We start from the raw sequence: 19153 nt of genomic DNA on the forward strand, positions 1-19153 counted from the left end.
AGAACGTTAAAGACCAGATAACTTTGAACAAACATTCCATTAATGTTACTGGAAGATGATTTGTTCATAACTTTGAGAAAACCTTGCCAAAAACATTAGCTGAAAATCTGAGAACGTTCCCTGTTAGCTGGGTCAATTGTGTAAAGTGTTAATACATGATTAAATGTTTAACCAGTGAAGTACTCTTACCTAAAATGCCCGTCAAACCGACATCTTTTGGCTGTTGCCGAACAGCAGGCCACAGAAACACTTTACCATTTTTCTTGTGAAGAAGAATAACAACGCGTTTGTTTCCCATGGTAACGTCCATTTCATTGCTCCGTAGAATCAGGGACACGCTGTTGAAACGGAGAAACTGATGAATGAATTCGACTTCACAGAAAGGAGTTATAACAGAAATCTAGTAAAACACATATAGTTTGAGTAGTATATACCCCTCAGTATTGTGTTGAGTAGGTTCCTGGCCCCACAAAAACTCAACATGACTCTGGCCATCTTGGTATCTGATAGAGCTTGTGCTTATTGTCAGGTGATGGTTTGTTTTGTAATGAAAGGAAATTTTACTGAATCCCTGTCGTCTAGTCATGAATTGTCCATTCATAGAGAACTCTAAGACACACAGAAAGTCACACAATGTGAGTACATACAAAACATTCAATTAAAAAAAAGATGGCTTTCAAAAGGATGTGCATGAAGAGTAAATGTGTAATAGTTACCTGAAGCAGAATCCTGTAACAGTCTGAGTTTCTGAGGAACAGGAACATCAAAACAAAGTGGCTTAGACTGACCAGCAGAAGGCAGCAGGAACCGTTTGCTATGAACTCTTGGAACTAAGAGAAAACATAACCAAATACTGTATCATAATTATTATAGAAAATTGTCCTACTTAATAAGTACATTTTAGAGAACTGAATGTACCTGACATAGTAGGGAGAACAGCGTCTGCACTCTCCTGTAGGATTGTGGGCATTTGACCTAAGCCCAAGAGAAGGTAAAATTGATCAAATTAGACTTACTTAACACAAGGCAGAATCAGAGTTAGAGAGTATTTATACGTACCATAACTGGAGATCATCATGTCCCTGAAATCTAAAAGGGGAGTTTAGTCATTAAAAAGTCAGACTATTTATAATACAGCTTTTCATTCTAAGTCAGTTTATCAGTAACTTATACTGACCAAAACACTCAATAAATAATAAAAAAAAGTTAAATGTACCAAAGCATTTTGAAATAATTAAATAGAGAAATAATTAAATTAATTATTAATGTAATTAAGAATTATTAAAGTAATTAAAATGTATCGAATATTTTTTTCTCAAATATTTAGAAAATAATAATAAATAATTTAAAAAAATTAAAATCCGCTCGTCCATATATTGGCACTGAATAGCAACTAGAATAAATCTTTCTAAATAAGATGCAAAAGTATGACAGAATGATCCCATGCTACACGTGTTGTATATTACAAGTGTTCTGGGGGAATTCGATAGGGTTTGGTGAAAACAAAACAAAATTGTATGTATTATTTAAGGGAAATCCTGACTTTGACCGTTGGTCTTCTGTGCTCGACTGCGTGTTTGTGAGACCATATCAGCCCCGCAGTTCACTCCGACTCGCCCAGGAAAAATATACAAGTTGTGAGAAATCAATAAAAAATGCAACATGAAATATAATGCCAAAGGTATCCATGTACTTGACAGAGCTGACAGTTAACTGATGTGAACTTGATAACTTCTTGTTGTGACGAACAACAAATATATTTACCTCAAAGAAGAAGGTACATTAATTGTATTTCATGTTGCGTTTTTTATTCATCTAGATTTCTCACAACTTGGGTGTTTTTCTGGGCAAGTCGGTGTCAACTGGGGCGCTATAAAGTCTCATGAATGCGCAGTCAAGCACAGAAGTCCTGTAAGCAGGACTTTTTTTTTAAATACTCCTTTTGTGGTCCATAAAAGAAAGAAGGGCATACAGCATTAGAACAACATTAGGGTGAGAAAATTATGACTTCATTTTTATTTTAGGATGAATTGCACCTAATGCCTTATTTTATTTATTTTAATTGCACTTTTTTATGTGGATTTTGCTTTAAATAAAGCAAATTTGCAGTAATTTTTTGTAAAAGCAAAAACAAAGTAACCAATGATAAACACATTCTCGAGAAAGTTTAAGTATAAAGAATAAGTCTTTGTCAACTTTTAGAAGAAAAAAGGCATACAACTGATCCCTGCAGCAGGTGGAGCAGGTCTGAGCAGCATGGGCAGACCTTGCCGACCATTCTTACCGCGGCGACCATGACTGATCCCATGACCGATCATAAAACGCAGATCGTGCAGATCAGGCTCACTGCTGTGACCATAAGCGAGACCAGGCTGACTGGGACTGAAATGGTGCTGACTATATCCTGGTACTGGGATATAAAACAAGAGGGGAAAATATTCATTAAAAGGCAGATGCAGTACATTGAATTTTGCAAAATGCTTTTCTAGATGCATGTTATTTAACTTATTGTGAATGATCTTTTCATGTATACGTTTTTTTTTAAATTTATATATATTTTGTTTTTAATCAAAATATCATAACTGGACCTTCCTGTGATAGCTAGTACGGTGTCTGGAAGCCTGGATAGCACTTCCCAGCCCGTGTCGCTGGCTCATTGGTCTACTCTATGCGATTCAGTTCGCCAGGCGGTCAGCAGCGTCTGGTTCACCTCAGTGGCGGACAAGGATGTCCTGCATTTGGAGATTGCAGTCCTACTGGCGAAGGATCCAATAGAGCCGGTCCCTCCAGCCGATATGAAGACAATCTTGGACTGTCCTGCATGTCTTGAATCGGGCCCTTCACAAGCTCCCATTCAAGATGCTAACGCAGAGTTGCATCTCCGAATGCAGTCATCCCCAAGATTGGTTTGCAGCCAATCTTTCAAGGACGCATACTTTCATGTCTCGATTCTCCCACGACACAGACCGTTTCTACTCTTTGCGTTCAAGGGAAAGGCATGTCAGTACAAAGTCCTCCCCTTTCTGCTGTCCCTGTTGCCTTGTGTCTTCACGAAGGTCACAGAGGCGGCCCTTGCTCCTCTGAGGGAGCATTGTGTTCGCATTCTCTCGAGTTGCTAACAGTGTGTCTTTTCCTGCGCTGCATTTGGTCGAGGCAAGAGGGCAAGCATGTGCCGGACAACACCGTGGCCATGTGTACATCAACCATCAGGGTGGTCAAAGCTCCCATAGCAAATCGCAAGGTTTGTAAGATACTAAAACTTCTCAGTTCTCACCTGGAGGTCTGGGTGCCTCTCCTCCCTCTTCGGGTTTGTCGGCAACTTCTACTTCATCTTCCTGTGGCTTCGTGACGACCATAGAGGTGAGGGAGGTGACAAACTGGTATTTCAGGGACAGTTTGAGAGCTTCTTTCTTTTCATCCTCTTTCTCCTGTCCTTTAAGAAGCACTCTGAGACAGAAAGATGTCCTCAATGTCCAACAAAAAAAACAGAATATCATATCACTCAATAAACTTACTGCCTTTCCAGAATTTGCTTCACTGTAAGGTAGGCCCACAGTCTCGGCATGAAATCCTCATTCTCAGGTGGGACATCACTGGGGTCTTTTGCCATTACAGTTTCATGATACGTCACATTACTGCCTTTCTGCTCAGAAATAAAAATACTAGTGAACATTTTCATGAGGAATGCAGTCATTACCACTTTCATCAATAACTTTCTCGGAAAACAAAGTGACCATTATTACAAACTCTTAAACAATTGATCATCAATTATCCAAATATCCAGTATAATGATCTCGGTTGAGACTGTCGATAAAAAACAGCCCACTCAATCCCTACCAATTTGATATATTGTAAAGCACCATGATGATCTTACTGATACTGCAATGACTTCAGTGGTGAAACTCTCCACACTGTTGTCTGTGATTTGTCCCGATACCACAATCTCAGAGCCGTTGAAGTACAGGCTAAAGCTGGTCTTGGTAAGGTTTGTCCCTCCTGTGTATTTAAGTTGAATATCAGTGAGGAGAGGGATGGCAACTTCGTCATAGAAGCCCTACAGTACAAACCGAAATAAAGGGTTTAAATGCATTGAAACACAGAACAGATAAGCACTGAGGATGAATTCACAGCTGATTCTCTGTCGTTCACCTGCAGCTCCGAATCTTCATAAATCCTGCGAGCAACTCCACCATTTTCCAGTGACATCTTTGTCAGGAAGTCAAAGTTAACATCATATCCAAAACCAAGACAATAGAGGGGAAACTTTAGACCAATTGCCTCTTTCACATTGGCTATTATCCTCTCTTTATTAGTTTCACCTGTTAGAGAGAAAGAATAAGTCAGACTACCAACAATACATGTTTGAAAATCATGACATTTTTTGAGTGATCAAAAAGCAATGAATGTAATGGCCAATTTCATATTTCTTATTCTTTTCTCTTACTGAAAAAGACAATAACTAAATTGGTCACTGGTTCTACATGTATTTTAATTAGATCTAAAACCTTTTATTAACAGGTCTTTTAATTACACTGAGTGAACTAGTGTTAGGATAAAACACATTAGCTTGTGTTTGTCAGTGAATCTGTGCCTGAAGTGGGATCTCCATCAGTCAGCAGGATCAGGATGGAGGCGGTTCCTTCTCGTGGATGTCGATTGATCATGTCCACTCCTGCTAGAACTGCAGCGTTAATGTCTGTGGCTAAAGGAAGAACAAACATAGTTGTGTCACATTGAGGTACAACTTTCTTACTCCCCATTTAGAGTTAGGAACTCACCTCCTCTATCACTGATCTCCTTCACAAAAGCTTTTGCAGTCTCCAGGTTCCCTTTCAAGGGAACTCCCGTTGCGTCGAAAAGCTGACGCTATGGGAACGTTTTGCGTGATGACGTCTTGAAGCACATGTAAAATCAGTCCAATGGTGTGGCGGAACGTCAGAGGCGGGTGACGTCACGTACCAGGAAGCTATAAAAGCCGGCCCGAAACAGAAAACGAAAGCTTTCTGAGTCTTCAGTTGCGCTCTGTGTTGAATCTGTCCTTGTTATTTGGTGTTGTCTGTCTATATTATATATATATATTCAGTATGGCGAGCAAGCAGCAGTTTAGAGTGTGTGTCCATCCCTGCCCGCGTTATTTAACGGGAGGTGATACTCACACTCTTTGTGTTGTTTGTTTGGGTGAGGAGCATGCCCAGTCAGCACTCGAGGGTGGTGACTGTGTGCATTGCGACGCGCTTCCATTGCGCACGCTCCGATCCCGCTTGGCTCGGTTCAATCCCGATCGCGTTCCCCAGGGCTCGGGTCCCGCCGCGGCTGAGGCTCGGCGGCGATCTCAGACCTGGGGTTCGCAAATGGATCTGTCAGTGGATGTTGAGACGGGCTCTGCCTTATCTCAGCATCAATCTGACAGATCCAGTGCCTCTCATCAGGGTGTGGAAGCACGCATTGCGGTTTCTTCCCCCCCGATAGAGGCACCAATACTGCAACTGTCCAGCTCTGAGGAGTTGGATGTTGTGAGTATTGAAGCTGAGTCTGAGGATTCGCCACCTCAGTCTCATGCGTTTGAGGAACTGCTCGATGTTATTACTAGAGCAGTTGACAGACTATGTATTGAGTTGCCAGAGGATAGGCAGGACGTTCGTTCGAAAAGTAAGCTCGACGAACGCTTGCTGCCATCTCGTACACAGCCTCAGCGAAGAAGCCTTCCGTTTTTCCCCGATCTCCACACCGAGGTGTCGAAATCGTGGGGAAAACCGGTTTCATACAGAGTGTATGCACCACAAACATCCCACTATTCTTCCATTCACAAATATAAAGAATATGGTTATGGGGAGATGCCGAAGGTGGAGGAGACGCTTGCGAGCTATCTCTCTCCAGCAACGGCATCTTCCCTGAAAGCTCCTTCACTTCCCTCTAAGCCAGTAAAATTCACATCATCTCTGGTTCATAAATCGTATGCAGCCGCTGGTCAAGCTGCAGCGTGTCTGCATACGATGTCTATTATGCAAGCCTATCAGGCAGAATTATTGGGGGATTTAGAGGAGGGCGGGGGAATTGGTCCTGACACAGTGGCTGAACTACGCAGAGCCACAGATCTGTCTCTCAGGGCCACCAAGGAGACCGCTAAATCAATCGGGCGGTCTATGGCAGCCCTGGTGGCCACTGAGAGGCATCTGTGGCTCAATTTGAGCGATATAAAAGAGAAAGAAAAGCACGTTCTCTTAGATGCTCCGGTTTCCACTGTTGGTTTATTTGGTGATGCAGTAAACAGTGCGGTAGCTAAATCTCAGGAAGCTGCTAAACAGGCAGCTGCATTACAAAAACTTCTCCCCCGCCGTTCTTTCATTGAGGCTGCTGAGCGGGAGCAGCCTCACTCCTCTAAAAAGAGCGCTGAACATCGTGCCACTCAAAAACAGAGTGTGTCCTCTCGTGCTCCCCCACAAAAATCTCGGGGACACGGAGGGCGCTCTCAAACCCAGCAGTCTTCGAGGGGTAAAACGGATCTGCGGACCGTTATTACCGCCAAGAAGGCTGCTGGGAAAAAGTCCTGATGTCTGAGGGCTCAGGACAAATGAGGGTAGTCCCCCCGAAGCAGAGCGGTTAACACCTCTTTTCACGGTGCCCGTCTCTCTTCGGTGCCCTCAGGGGACCGTTCTGCCAACCCTGCCACCTCTGGTGTTACAGGGCGCAGCGGTCTCCGGCGAGCACATATCTCAAGGTCCACCCGGAAACGTAGTGGCCTCGGGATGCCCGCCCCCTCTGAGGAGGGTGCTAGAGCAGTCTGTTTGGTCGTTCCCTGCCGGTGCGCCGTTACAGGGCGACGAACCGACTACTCAACAGCAGGAGAAAAATACGGTGCCGTCTCTCTTCGGTGCCCTCAGGGGACCGTTCTGCCAACCCTGCCGCCTCCGGTGTTACAGGGCGCAGCGGTCTCCGGCGAGCACATATCTCAAGGTCCACCCGGAAACGTAGTGGCCTCGGGATGCCCGCCCCCTCTGAGGAGGGTGCTGGAGCAGTCTGTTTGGTCGTTCCCTGCCGGTGCGCCGTTACAGGGCGACGAACCGACTACTCAACAGCAACAAAATCCAGAAACCAGTCTCGAGAGACTGGTACCTCTAGTAGAATCTTTGACAGCGTGGAAGCTACTGTCAAATGTTTCTCGTTGGGTCCTGCAGACCGTGGAAAAAGGGTATTAGATACAATTCTATTAACGCCCACCGCGGTTAATGGGGGTCCTGCCCACAGTGGTGGGCCCCGAGCAGGTTCTGGTTATGGAACAGGAAGTAAACACTCTGTTAGAGAAAGGGGCCATAGAATATGTACCCCCCTCCAACAGGGAAACCGGGTTTTACAACCGGTACTTCATAGTTCCAAAAAAGGACGGGGGATTGCGTCCCATTTTAGATCTTCGAGTTCTGTACGAGTACATGCAGCTCAAGTTCAAAATGTTAACCTTGAGACAAATCGTGCCACAGATCAGGTCCGAGGACTGGTTTGTCACGATAGACCTCAAGGACGCATATTTCCATCCGTCCGTGTCATTGGAAGTTCCTGAGGTTTGCTTTCGGAGGCAAAGCATACCAATATCGAGTTCTTCCATTCGGCCTGGCTTTATCACCCCGCACTTTCACCAAATGCGTGGATGCAGCTCTGGCGCCTCTGCGCCTCCGGGGTATTCGCATCACGAACTACATCGACGATTGGTTGATTTTAGCTCAGTCGCATTAGATGGCGGTTCAACATCGAGATGTTGTTCTCGCCCATATGAAAGAGTTGGGGTTACGGCTGAACGCCAAGAAGAGTGTGCTTTCTCCATTTTAGAGGACCACTTTTTTAGGCGTGGTTTGGGATTCAGTGTCGATGCAGGCGCGCCTGTCATCGCCACGCTTCGATTCCATCCTGGCAGCTGTGAGAAGTGTAAAGCTAGGCCAGCTACTCACTGTCAAACAGTTCCAGAGACTGTTGGGTCTCATGGCAGCAGCTTCCAACGGGATACCTTTTGGACTGCTGCACATGAGGCCCCTGCAGTGGTGGCTCAGGACCAGAGGGTTTTTCCCCGAGGGGCAACCCATTTCGCACAATCAAGGTCACGCGGTGATGCCTACGTGCCTTGGTTATGTGGAAGAAACCTTGGTTCCTGTCCCAGGGCCCAGTGCTGGGAGCTCCTTGTCGTCGCAAACTGCTAACGACGGATGCTTCCCTCACGGGTTGGGGAGCGATCCTGTGGGTCGCTCATCTCAAGGTCTGTGGGAAGACCATCATCGTTCCTGGCATTCTATAGCCTAGAGATGTTAGCTGTCTTCCGGGCTCTGAGGAGCTTTATCACAGGTCTCAGGGGACACCATGTGTAGTACATACGGACAACACGTCGGTAGTCGCCTATATCAAGGGGGTTTGCGCTGGCATGCCATATCCTCTTGTGGTCCCAGGGGAAGTTGCTGTCACTCAAGGCAGCCTACATCCCCGGGGTCCAGAATATAGGAGCAGACACTCTGTCGAGACAGGGGCCGAGGCCCGGGGAATGGTGGCTCCACCCCCGAGGTGGTGGAGCTGATATGGAAATTATAAGTGGATCTGTTTGCGTCTCGAGAGACGTCTCACTGTCCACTTTGGTTCTCCTTCACGCATCCAGCTCCTCTGGGACTGGATGCTATGGTACAGACGTGGCCGAGGCTACGTCTGTACGCCTTTCCCCCAGTTGCTCTGCTCCCGGGAGTTCTGGAAAGAGTTCGCAGGGACCGGGTTTCCCGATCTTGTGTCCCTCCTCGACGGGCATCCTCTGGAGTTACCCGTCAGGAGGGACCTTCTGTCCCAGGCAGAGGGCTCGATATTTCACCCTCGGCCAGAACTGTGGAACCTGTGGGCTTGGCCTCTGAGGGGGCCCAGCTCATAGAGTCAGGTCTCTCAACCGAGGTTGTTGAGACCATTCTACAGTCCAGAGCTCCCTCCACGAGGAAACTTTATGCCCTGAAGTGGAGAGTATTCACTTCTTGGTGTAGTGACCGTCGGTTGGACCCAGTCCACTGCCCAATTGGTACAGTGCTGGAGTTCCTGCAGGAACGGTTCACTGCAGGTCTGACCCCGTCCACTTTAAAGGTCTATGTGGCGGCCATAGGTGCTTACCACAGTCCTTTGGGTGGAATGTCTGTGGGGAAAGACCCCTTGGTATCTCGTTTCCTTCGTGGCACTTGGAGGTCCTCCTCCCTTTCGAAATCGGACCAGGGGCGAATAATTTGCTTTGCCCTGTTCGGGCGTTAGACGCGTATGTCCACAGAGCTGCCCTGTGGCGTAAAAGTGACTTTTGCTCCCCTAACAAGGGAGGTCCAGTGTCTAAGCAAAGGATGAGCAAGTGGGTGGTTGAGACTATCTCACTGGCTTATGAGGCGGCTGGACAGCCTTCTCCTTTGGCTGTCCGGTCGCTCTCTACTAGGAGTATGGCGGCCTCTAAGGCCCTTATATCAGGAGTATCGTTACAGGACGTCTGTGATGCGGCAGGCTGGTCCTCACCGCACACCTTCGTCAGGTTCTACTCTCTGGATTTAGACTCTACTCTAGGGTCTCATGTTTTGTCTTCTTAGTGCTGCTCACATGATTACACACAGGACAGACATTTGTAGCTATGGAGGCGTTGGTATAGACGTTCCCATAGCGTCAGCTTTTCGACGCAACGGGAGTTCCCTTGAAAGGGAACGCCTCGGTTACGACTGTAACCTCGGTTCCCTGAAGAGGGAACGAGCGTTGCGTCGCCTTGCCATATCTCCTTCATGCCTGTCAGCGCGACTTCAGACTTTACGAAGCTTTCGTTTTCTGTTTCGGGCCGGCTTTTATAGCTTCCTGGTACGTGACGTCACCCGCCTCTGAAGTTCCGCCACACCATTGGACTGATTTTACATGTGCTTCAAGACGTCATCACGCAAAGCGTTCCCATAGCGTCAGCTTTTCGACGCAACGCTCGTTCCCTCTTCAGGGAACCGAGGTTACAGTCGTAACCGAGGCGTTTTCCTTGGTAGCTTTCAGGAGTTCATTCTTCCATGTTTTAACTTCTCTGTCGAAGGTGATCAATCAAAAAGTGCTCATCCTCATCAAGATCACTTAAAATCTTAAGCAGTGCCAAACGAGTCTAAAGAAAAACACTTGTGTCAGAAAACCTGAAAGTTATTCTTTCTCCTTTATGACTGCATTCTCATTTAATAATAATTTAAAGTAAGCAAATCCACAGTGATTTCAATACAGAAATCTGCAAGATCCTTCAAAAATGTCCTTCAAGGGTTTTGCCATAAAAAATGCATTGCTTGTTATTTCCTTTTAATTGATTTGGCTGAACTTGACGTTGACATTTACCTGATGTATTTTTCTACCTCTCATAGAACCGCTCCGGTCAATGATAAAAACCACATTTTTGGGAATACGTGGAACATCAGAGGGTGCAAAGTAGTGGACAAAATAGCCATTTGATACCTGAGAGAAAACAAAAGTAAATTCTGAATATGTAGTACATTCAAATTAATTTTACTGTCGTAAAGCATGTTATTGAAAAATGTACCATGACTTCTCCTTGATGATTTGGTCTCTCGACATCGTATGTTATAAGCAGGTCACCATTCAGTCCATTTTCTCCACAGCTTTTACACTTGGTCTGTTGATCTCGAGTGGGGTAGAAGGTCACCCATGCCTGAAATGATCAGTTTGGTCATCTGGTAACTTTGTTTGAAGTGTAGTATCATAATGAGAACATTTAAGCTGAGTGTTTTACCCCTCATTTTAAGCTCTTACGTCTTTGTCTGCTCTGGTGGTTTTGATGGCATTGGCCAGATCATCGGAGCTCAAATCTCCTTTCACCTCCAAGAAGGAAATTCCTGGTTTCTCTTGTATGTGAACATCCATCTAAAGTGAGTAAAAGAAATATGATCTTTCTATCCAGCTTAATTCATGATCTATTTCCCTCTTTGTTTCTTCTCCTACCTTGAAGTCCGTCACCGGCTGCATTGGTTGGGCATTGATGAGTAGCTCATATTTGCCAAGGCGACGCTTTAGCAGTTCTTCGTAAGTCAACTCAAATGTCACTTTACTAAAAGCAGCCACCGTCACTGAAGTTTTAAAGTCTTCTAAAGTCCTTCCAACAGATCTGAAACAGAAATGATTCCAGCATATTAGTAAACATGCTATGAAAACACATTTCATGGATCTATTTATTTTTAATGTCCAGTACTTGATCAGTCCAGCACTTTCTCCTCGAGATACTGCTCGACTGTACTGTTGCTGAGCTTCCTGCTTTTCCTTCACAACTCCATCATATATCTTCCCCTCTATGGTCCTATGGAGAAAATGACAATGACATCCTCTTAATATGTGTATTTCAGACATGTTGCATAAAATAATTTATAAATCTAGCTGCATTAGCAGACATGACCTGAGACCAACATGCTATTAACGGCTTCTTTACCACTTTATCTCTATAACACAACTCATGTTTCCCTACATTCTGAATTTGCTGATGAAGGCATTCTTGGGTATCTTGACCTCAAACTGGATCTCTTGAGATTCATTCACTGTGTTCGCCACACGGCTTGTGATGACGGTTGTGGCGTAGCGACTGGTGACCGTGGAGTTAATGTAGAAGCTGTATATATCCACATTTTGTTTCTGTTGAGACATCAAACCGTACAGTCATATTAAATTACATGTTCATATGACAGAGGGTTTTTGGATGGTGCACATTTACTCCTCCTTTTTGCCTGGGATTGTTCAAATATTTACTGCTCGAAAAGGCCTTTGGACTAAAAAACAAATACATTTTGATGACTACATCTCAGTGTAAACTATTGAGAAATCAATAGTTCAATTTACTCAATTAAAACTAGATGTACCGCATGGCGGTACAAAATATGACCGCCGCTCAGGCCTGCACTGGCTTTCCACAAAAATAAATGACGTGGAGCAATTTGGCTATATTGCGTGTTTATGTATATATCTAAAAAAAGTAGTAGTATGTGCATGTCTGTCTCTGTGTGTGTGTATGTGTGTGTGTTTGTGTATGTGTGTGTCTGTGTGTGTGTGTGTGTCTGTGCGTGTATGTATGCGTGCGTACATGTGTGTGCGCGTGTGTCTGTGCATGTGGATTTGTATGTGTGTGTATGGGTGTGTGTCTGTGCGTGTGGATGTCAGTGTGTGTGCATGCTTGCGTTTGTTTGTATTCCTGCATGTGTGTGACAGTATCATCCTAAACCAGCAACCCTTCGCTCAACACCACCATCTACAGGCCGATGAGTGTACAGTCACTAAATGTGCACATAAATGAATTTATTTTATACCCCCCCATGGATGAAATTCTACGAAACTTAGCATACCCCCAGAGGATGTCAAGTTAATCATACACATGAAATATGGTGCAGTTCTGAACATCTCAACTGAAGATAGGGGCGATTAAAGCAGAATAATATTGCATTTTCATTTTTTATGGGAGGGGCACAAATCACAAATGAGTGATTATGGGCTAGGTTGATGTGGGCCCTTAAGACCAACATACCATACAAATTTCTTCATCCTCGGTGCCACGGTTCAGATAGTTATTTAGGAAAAACTGCATTTTTTGGGTTTGGGGGGGCCCAGCGCGGGGGGGGGAGTGGCCCCCGGGGACCTAACGAAATTTTTCCGTAAAAGTCTAGTGGGGCTACATGCCCACCAAATTTCATGTTCCCCGGTGTTTCGGTGTCCCTGGTATCGTTGACGAAAAATTCAGTAGATGACGAAAAAAAAAGAGAAAAAAAACGTTGACAATCCCTATATGACCGCTTTCGCTAGCTACGCTAGCGGCGGTCATAATAATACACAGCTGTTCAAAAGTCAGTACGAATTAAATTTTTTTTTTAAATAAGTCTTTTATGCTCACCAAGGCTGCATTTATTTGATCTAAAATCAGTAACTTTGTGAAAGACTTTTTTTAATTTGAAATAGGTTTTCTATCCTTTTACATTTTAAAATGTAATTTATTTCTGTGATGCAAAGCTGAATTTTCAGCATCATTACCAGTCTTCACTGTCACATGATCCTTCAGAAATCATTCTAATATGCAGATTTTCTGCTTAAGAAATATTTGTTATTAGTGTTAAAAACATGCTAAAAAATGTTAAAGGATTTTTTTGATGATGAAGTTTAAAACAACCGTTTTTATTTAAAATAGAAATCTTTTGTAACATTATAAATCTCTAGAATGTCACTTTTGATCAATTTAATAAATAAAAGTATTCATTTCTTTAAAAAACTTACTGACCTCAAACTTTTGAACATTGTATATTCAACATGTTTGAAGTAAATCAAATTTGTCTGAACCTTCATCTCAAATACAAATAATTAATCTCTTTTTTAGAATTTTAACTCGCATAATTTTCATCTTAAACTGAGCGTTGACCCTCACCTTCTTTACAGGTTGTGAACTGGCTGAGATGAGAAAGACGCCAAAGAGAATCAGTCTGAGAGCTGCTCGATCCATCATGACCTGCTCAGAAAACAGACCTCGAAACACACACTGCCTTTAAACTCCTGTCCACATCATGCGATTGCATTATTGACCGGATTCAGGAACCACCCCCTTTATTTGTAATCAGAGTCTCTTGAACCCCTCAAAAGTCAATATTGAGGCATGCTTTTAAGAAAATAGATAATCTCATTTGTAAATAATTTACACTCTGTAGAATTTTGCTGCTGTTTTTTTCATTTATTATCAGACATGACCTCAAAAAATACATACTTTAGGCCGACAGAAATAATCACAATCAATACTTAGAAAGGCACCAATCAAAGGGTTGCTATCTGTATACATACAGTTTCTGGTGTAAAATTTTAAGTGCTATTTCATCGCATGATTTTCCAGCTAAAGCTCAATTGCATATGTGTGGGCAAAGAAAATCATATTGATAAACATTCAAAGACATAGCACAACAAATAGCGAGATAGCGTGAAGTGGTGAGTAATTCCAGCACCGTAAAGCAGAGGGAAAGGATGGCAGAGATGGCAATGACATAGATTTTTGTTCAACCATTTCCATATTGAGGTCAGCATGATAACACATAATATAAATTCTTAAGTAAATTTTGCTGAACTCTACAACTGAGTAACAGTGAAGTCAGAGAGCTCCCGCTGCGCAACAACCTGGAATGGTACGAGCCAACATCCAACAACAGGAGCAGAAGGAAGTCTGTAGTCCCTCACCATCACCCTGAAAATAACAAGATATTCGTAAAATTCAATTTCAAATACCAAAATACATGGATGTTTTATGGACGTTCAGCTATGTTTGTTTTTTGATTACCAAGATGTCTTCACTTCCTTGTCCTTTAACTTTAAAGTTGGTGTTTGTGATCCTGGGATCTCCTCATACTTAATATCAGCTTCTCCTTTAAAAATTATCCACAGACATTGTAATTATTTTCTTGTGTTGGTTTAATAACCACCATATCATCATTTACAGACCATGCTATAAGTACAGATTAAGTGTCGATTCATGACGTATTAATGATTGATTAGTGACACTCTTACCTAAAATTCCTGTAAAACCGACATCTTTTGGCTGCTGCCAAATGGCAGGCCACAGAAAAACTTCATCTTTTTTATGAAGAAGAATGACAAAGCGCATGTTTCCCATGGTAACGTCCATTTCATTACTTTGTAGAATCAGAGACACGCTGTTGACAGAGTAAAGAACGATGACTATAATGTTAACGATAATGGTAAAGTTTTAATAATCATTCTAATTCTGAGAATCATTCTAATTCTATGAGAATAGGGAAGTCCACAACTATCATGATCCCGACACAGAGGAATGATAAAATTACAATCAATTTCAGAAAGTTTTTTTCCAAGACGATGTACAATAAAAACATTGCCAGCTAATCAGAATCTAACCTGCTTTAAAGAGCTCGAACATTTATGCTGCCTTCACGTGCTATCGGAATTATCGTAAATACGAGTTTCTTATTTTAAAATTGGACATGAAAGTTCGGGTTACCCCAAGGACCCGAGTTGGGCGTGCCATAAACTTTAAACATGGTGGAGGGGAGAACGATTGCTGCTGTGACTGGTATTCTTTACCCACTGGTTTTCTTTTATTCTTTCCACAACAGCTACATCACCTTGTATTGTCATTAAAGTAGTGCATTTTTACATATATGAATAATCATTTAAAGCATACTGTGCTGTATATTTTATACACGCAAGCTGACTATAGCGCAGTGTATGCTTATATAGTTATCAATGAATGGGACGCTAAATATCAGTTTGGGTTGACGGAAGATTGGGAAGATTTTCACAATAAATAGGCAAGAATAAACCTCCATGATTCCTGTTCTTCCCGACAACATAGCACATGAATGCGACGAGTTGTATAATCGCAACTTCAGAAGTGGGAACTATAGGAAATTTCTGATAGCACGTGAAGGCAGCATTAATATCCGAGTTCCCGAGCTGGACGGCAGGCCCGTCACCAAGGGGGGGAAATGGGGGACAGTGCCCCCCCAGATGACACAATGTGCCCACCTAATCATATGGTCATCGACAAACTTACTATTGAGAGCAAGTAAGCTTAATTCTTTGGATTTGGCCATTCACGTATTCCATAACGAACCGTCTTCAGCAGCATATAGTTCAGGTGTTGTACGGGGGGAGGGCTCCGAGCTCTGAATTTGTCCCGAACCCAGAGTACTCCCCCGTGGTAGGAATAGTTAGAACTAAAAGTGTGGAGAAGGGGTGGTGGAGGGTCTTATCTTTTGATTAACTGAATGCTCTCCACTCGTGTTAATTTGAAAGTGCTCCTCCCGAACTTTGCAAATAAAACATAATTAAAAATGGCAGACGACCAAACTGCAGCGTGCTTATACAGTGCATTGGTGTTGAAGCTAATATAGCAATCATTATAGTTATCGTTCTTGGTGTGACTGGGCCTTAACTGATGAATGCATTCTACTTCAATATCCCAAAAAACTGTGTAAAAAGGAGCTATAAATAAATATTTTGTGACAACATTGTTAAATTCTCAACAAAAAACAAACATTTGAACACAATATACGTTTTTTTATAGTTAAAAAATATATAAAATATTCTTGAAGATTTATTCAACACAGTTTAAGCATATTACTGTTCATTCTCATGGTGGGTGTAGTCTTGATCCCAGGAAAACTTCACAGTGTCCTGTCCATCAAAGTAAGTAACCTCACTAGTGCTGAGCAGCAGACGGTGATTAGTTTTGTAATGAACTGCAATCTGACTGAAGCCTTTCCCTGACTCAAGTTGGCCATTCATAGAAAACTCTGAAGAATATAGAAAAACATCACAGTGAGATTGTGCTTAAATAGAGATGAAAAATTAAAAGCAATGGAATAATAATGTTCATTTAACTAAACTGTACTAGATCATGTTGGACATCTGACCTGATAGGTCATTTTGAAGGAGTCTGACTTTCTGAGGAGGAACATCATAACAAAGTGGCTTAGCATTACCAGAAGATTTCAAAATCCTAATGCTCTTCACTGAAGTACCAAAAGAGAAAGAAGAAATGAAAATAACGAAATATGATGTTAGATGAAAAGTATATGCACTATACAAGATAAAAAACTAAAAAAAAAACATAAATAAGACCTACGTACATGGAGGAGGGGATGCCACAGGTATTATTTGGCCTCCTGTCAAAATGCGAGTAAAAATTTGCCATGGAAATTAGATCATGAAAGGAAATAAGGAAATATGATCATTAAAAAAAGAAGAAAGAAATATCACACTAGTATGCATACAAAATAGCAAAATATAAACATTTTCTAAACATCTTTTTCCAACATTATTCTCAAGATAAAAAAAAATAGCCTGGAACCTAAAAATGGACTGGTATACTGAATAGAAAAATTTAATATGATAAACATTGTTTTGGTTATAGAGTCTTGTTTTCATTTTCTTATTAACATGTCATGGTGTCCATGATGTTATTTGCGAAATTATCAACTTTACGTGGGTTGTGCCTCGGCACGTCACAGCGCAGATGAATCCAATGTTTTGAGGAGAATGTGCGGCTGTCAGTCGCCGTGCCGGTGTGGATACTGTCATTCGCAATCACAGATTCTACTTTTTGGAAGTATGACCAACATAAGAGTTTTCACCGGAAAATGTCCTCTGAACAAGTAGTAACATCCACTTTTGTTCTGACCAACTAAGGGAAAAACAGCATTCCAATAAATCGTGCTGATTAAATCTAGCGATCGCTTATCATATCTAGGGGTCGACCGATTATCAGCACCGATATTAAGCATTTTTATGGTTATTGGTATCGGCCATTTTCAAAATCTATTTGCCAATAAAATAATTTAATTTTGAAAAGCGCTATATTTGGCTCTGATGCAGCCACCTCTGTCAAACTCACCACTCTATAGACTAGACCAATGTCCCCGCCCATCTGATTTGTTGGGAGTCACGAGTCCGGCCAATCAACGTGGAAAGCTGAAGAAGGCACTGAAGGTTTTGCACTCTCGTCTCACACCGAAAGCACTTGCTGACTGGAGCTGCTTCACTGATCATGCATCAGTTGTCTCTCAAAGTTAAGGTAGCAGCAGACTTTGCTGAAGTTGCAATAAATCACTAGCCTGGTTCTACCAGACTCTCGATTTCATTTGTACAGAGAGTCTGGCCTCTCTCCATTGACAAGCGTTAACTTCCTTGTAGGTGGGTACTCTGTTGAAGTTTAAAACTATTGGATCTGCCCAGAGTCACTCTGGATCTGCCATAACCAATCGCTAACCTTTGGTCGTGACGTAACCCTACAACTCAAACTAGCGCACGACCTCAACGTCATTGTTCTCAGCCACTCCCTCTGTTCACTGATTGGACCGCCAAAAAAATGATCGGAGAAAACCAAAGAATACACCACAATCCCAGACGAAGTACTGAAGGGAAATAAAATTGAGCGGAAGTACACAGGAGGGCGGAGCCAGGCTAATAAATCACTACACACTACAACACACCTCAATATAATAGGGCTTTCTGCGATGCAGAAAACACGGACGGAATCCAGTCATAAAAATGTAATTTACTGTATAAAGCGGAATATCACGGAATTTGTAAACTTTTTGATGAATTAATAAAAAGCAGGTCAGTAAAAATCAAATTGAATTTCAAACCGCAAAAAGACTATTTAAATATGAATCCTGCGTGTCTCTAAATGAATGGCGCCCATTACCACACACACACACACACACACTGGAGCCATAGACAGTAAAAGAAATGGACACAGCGACCCCATTGGATTCAACGGAGAAAAGTGAAGTCAATTAGAAGCTCTCACTTCCTGATGGCTGAGCGTACTGCGCAGACTCAAACTGAGCTTGACGACGTAGATGTGACGTGAGCAACCCGTCTGTCTTCTAGTAGCTGTGCCAAGAGAAATCTGAATCATTCCCTTCCGAAACTTGCAGAGACGGAGAGTGTGAGTAGGAGCTGTCCATGAGCTAGGAGCAGGAGAAACTTTTGCTAAGTATTCTGATTAATTATTTTGTAATTTTGCCTCAACGTCCCCCCGATTGCCCGTGAGCTTCTCCTCCTGTCCATACGGTAATTTCTCAACTGTGCGACAGAGAGTCGCGTGGTTATGACGCAATCGTTAGCCTATTTTTCCAAAAACTGCTTCTACAGGGCCATAACGTAAGATATAATGTAATGGAGCCTTTTATACATTTCGTGTTTCTTTAGAAATAAATAATGGTCAAATGGTTCAAATGGAGTCTTTAAACGCCTCAGATGTAAAATTATTCACTGTGAATGACGCCAAAATGAATGGGAGGCAATGGGATGCTAACAGCAGGTGATGGTCCGCTAATCAATGGCGGCCCCCGGGGAAGCTTCTTCCTCGTTACCTGCCTTGTTTGCTCCGTATTTATTCTCCCTGTGTTTGCAGTCCTGGGCTGGTTTGTTGTCGTCTACATGGAATGTTACCCTCGTGTGTTCTCAGTCTAGTCTAGTCTAGTCATGTTTTTCCCCCTCAGGGTAGTTTTTGTTTTCTGTTTTGTTTTATTTTTATAATTAATAAACCCATTCTTCCTGCAATTGAGTCCTTGCCTCATCTCCTCAACCCCCACACCTGACACCCTGCACTTTTTAAGTTATTATTATTATTATTATT

General features: G+C 42.7%; 2 protein-coding genes across 2 annotated transcripts in view; both read right to left on the bottom strand.

Moving 5' to 3' along the window:
* Positions 1-189: 189 nt before the first annotated feature.
* LOC309487865 (inter-alpha-trypsin inhibitor heavy chain H3-like) overlaps positions 190-19153 on the bottom strand; it is a 52597-nt gene continuing 33633 nt past the window's right edge. Inside the window, exons 11-19 of the mRNA XM_082155786.1 lie at positions 3875-4054; positions 3516-3643; positions 3275-3447; positions 2219-2410; positions 1060-1089; positions 919-975; positions 717-830; positions 435-609; positions 190-355 (exon numbers count right to left, since the gene is read on the bottom strand). Of these exons, the coding sequence (XP_082011912.1) occupies positions 328-355; positions 435-609; positions 717-830; positions 919-975; positions 1060-1089; positions 2219-2410; positions 3275-3447; positions 3516-3643; positions 3875-4054 (1077 nt within the window). The 3' untranslated portion in view covers positions 190-327. The remainder of the gene's footprint in view (positions 356-434; positions 610-716; positions 831-918; positions 976-1059; positions 1090-2218; positions 2411-3274; positions 3448-3515; positions 3644-3874; positions 4055-19153) is intronic.
* On the bottom strand, positions 4081-13507 carry LOC309487568 (inter alpha-trypsin inhibitor, heavy chain 4-like; the record flags this gene model as incomplete). The annotated part of the gene is given in 12 exon segments (XM_082155297.1): positions 4081-4319; positions 4592-4702; positions 4779-4824; positions 9997-10062; positions 10064-10120; positions 10342-10458; positions 10544-10672; positions 10774-10884; positions 10963-11125; positions 11210-11314; positions 11480-11643; positions 13415-13507. Coding segments are annotated over 12 exon segments (1386 nt in total). The 5' UTR covers positions 13493-13507.

Source organism: Leuciscus leuciscus, assembly GCF_965113295.1.
Source record: "Leuciscus leuciscus genome assembly, chromosome: 23".
Classification (NCBI taxonomy): domain Eukaryota; kingdom Metazoa; phylum Chordata; class Actinopteri; order Cypriniformes; family Leuciscidae; genus Leuciscus; species Leuciscus leuciscus.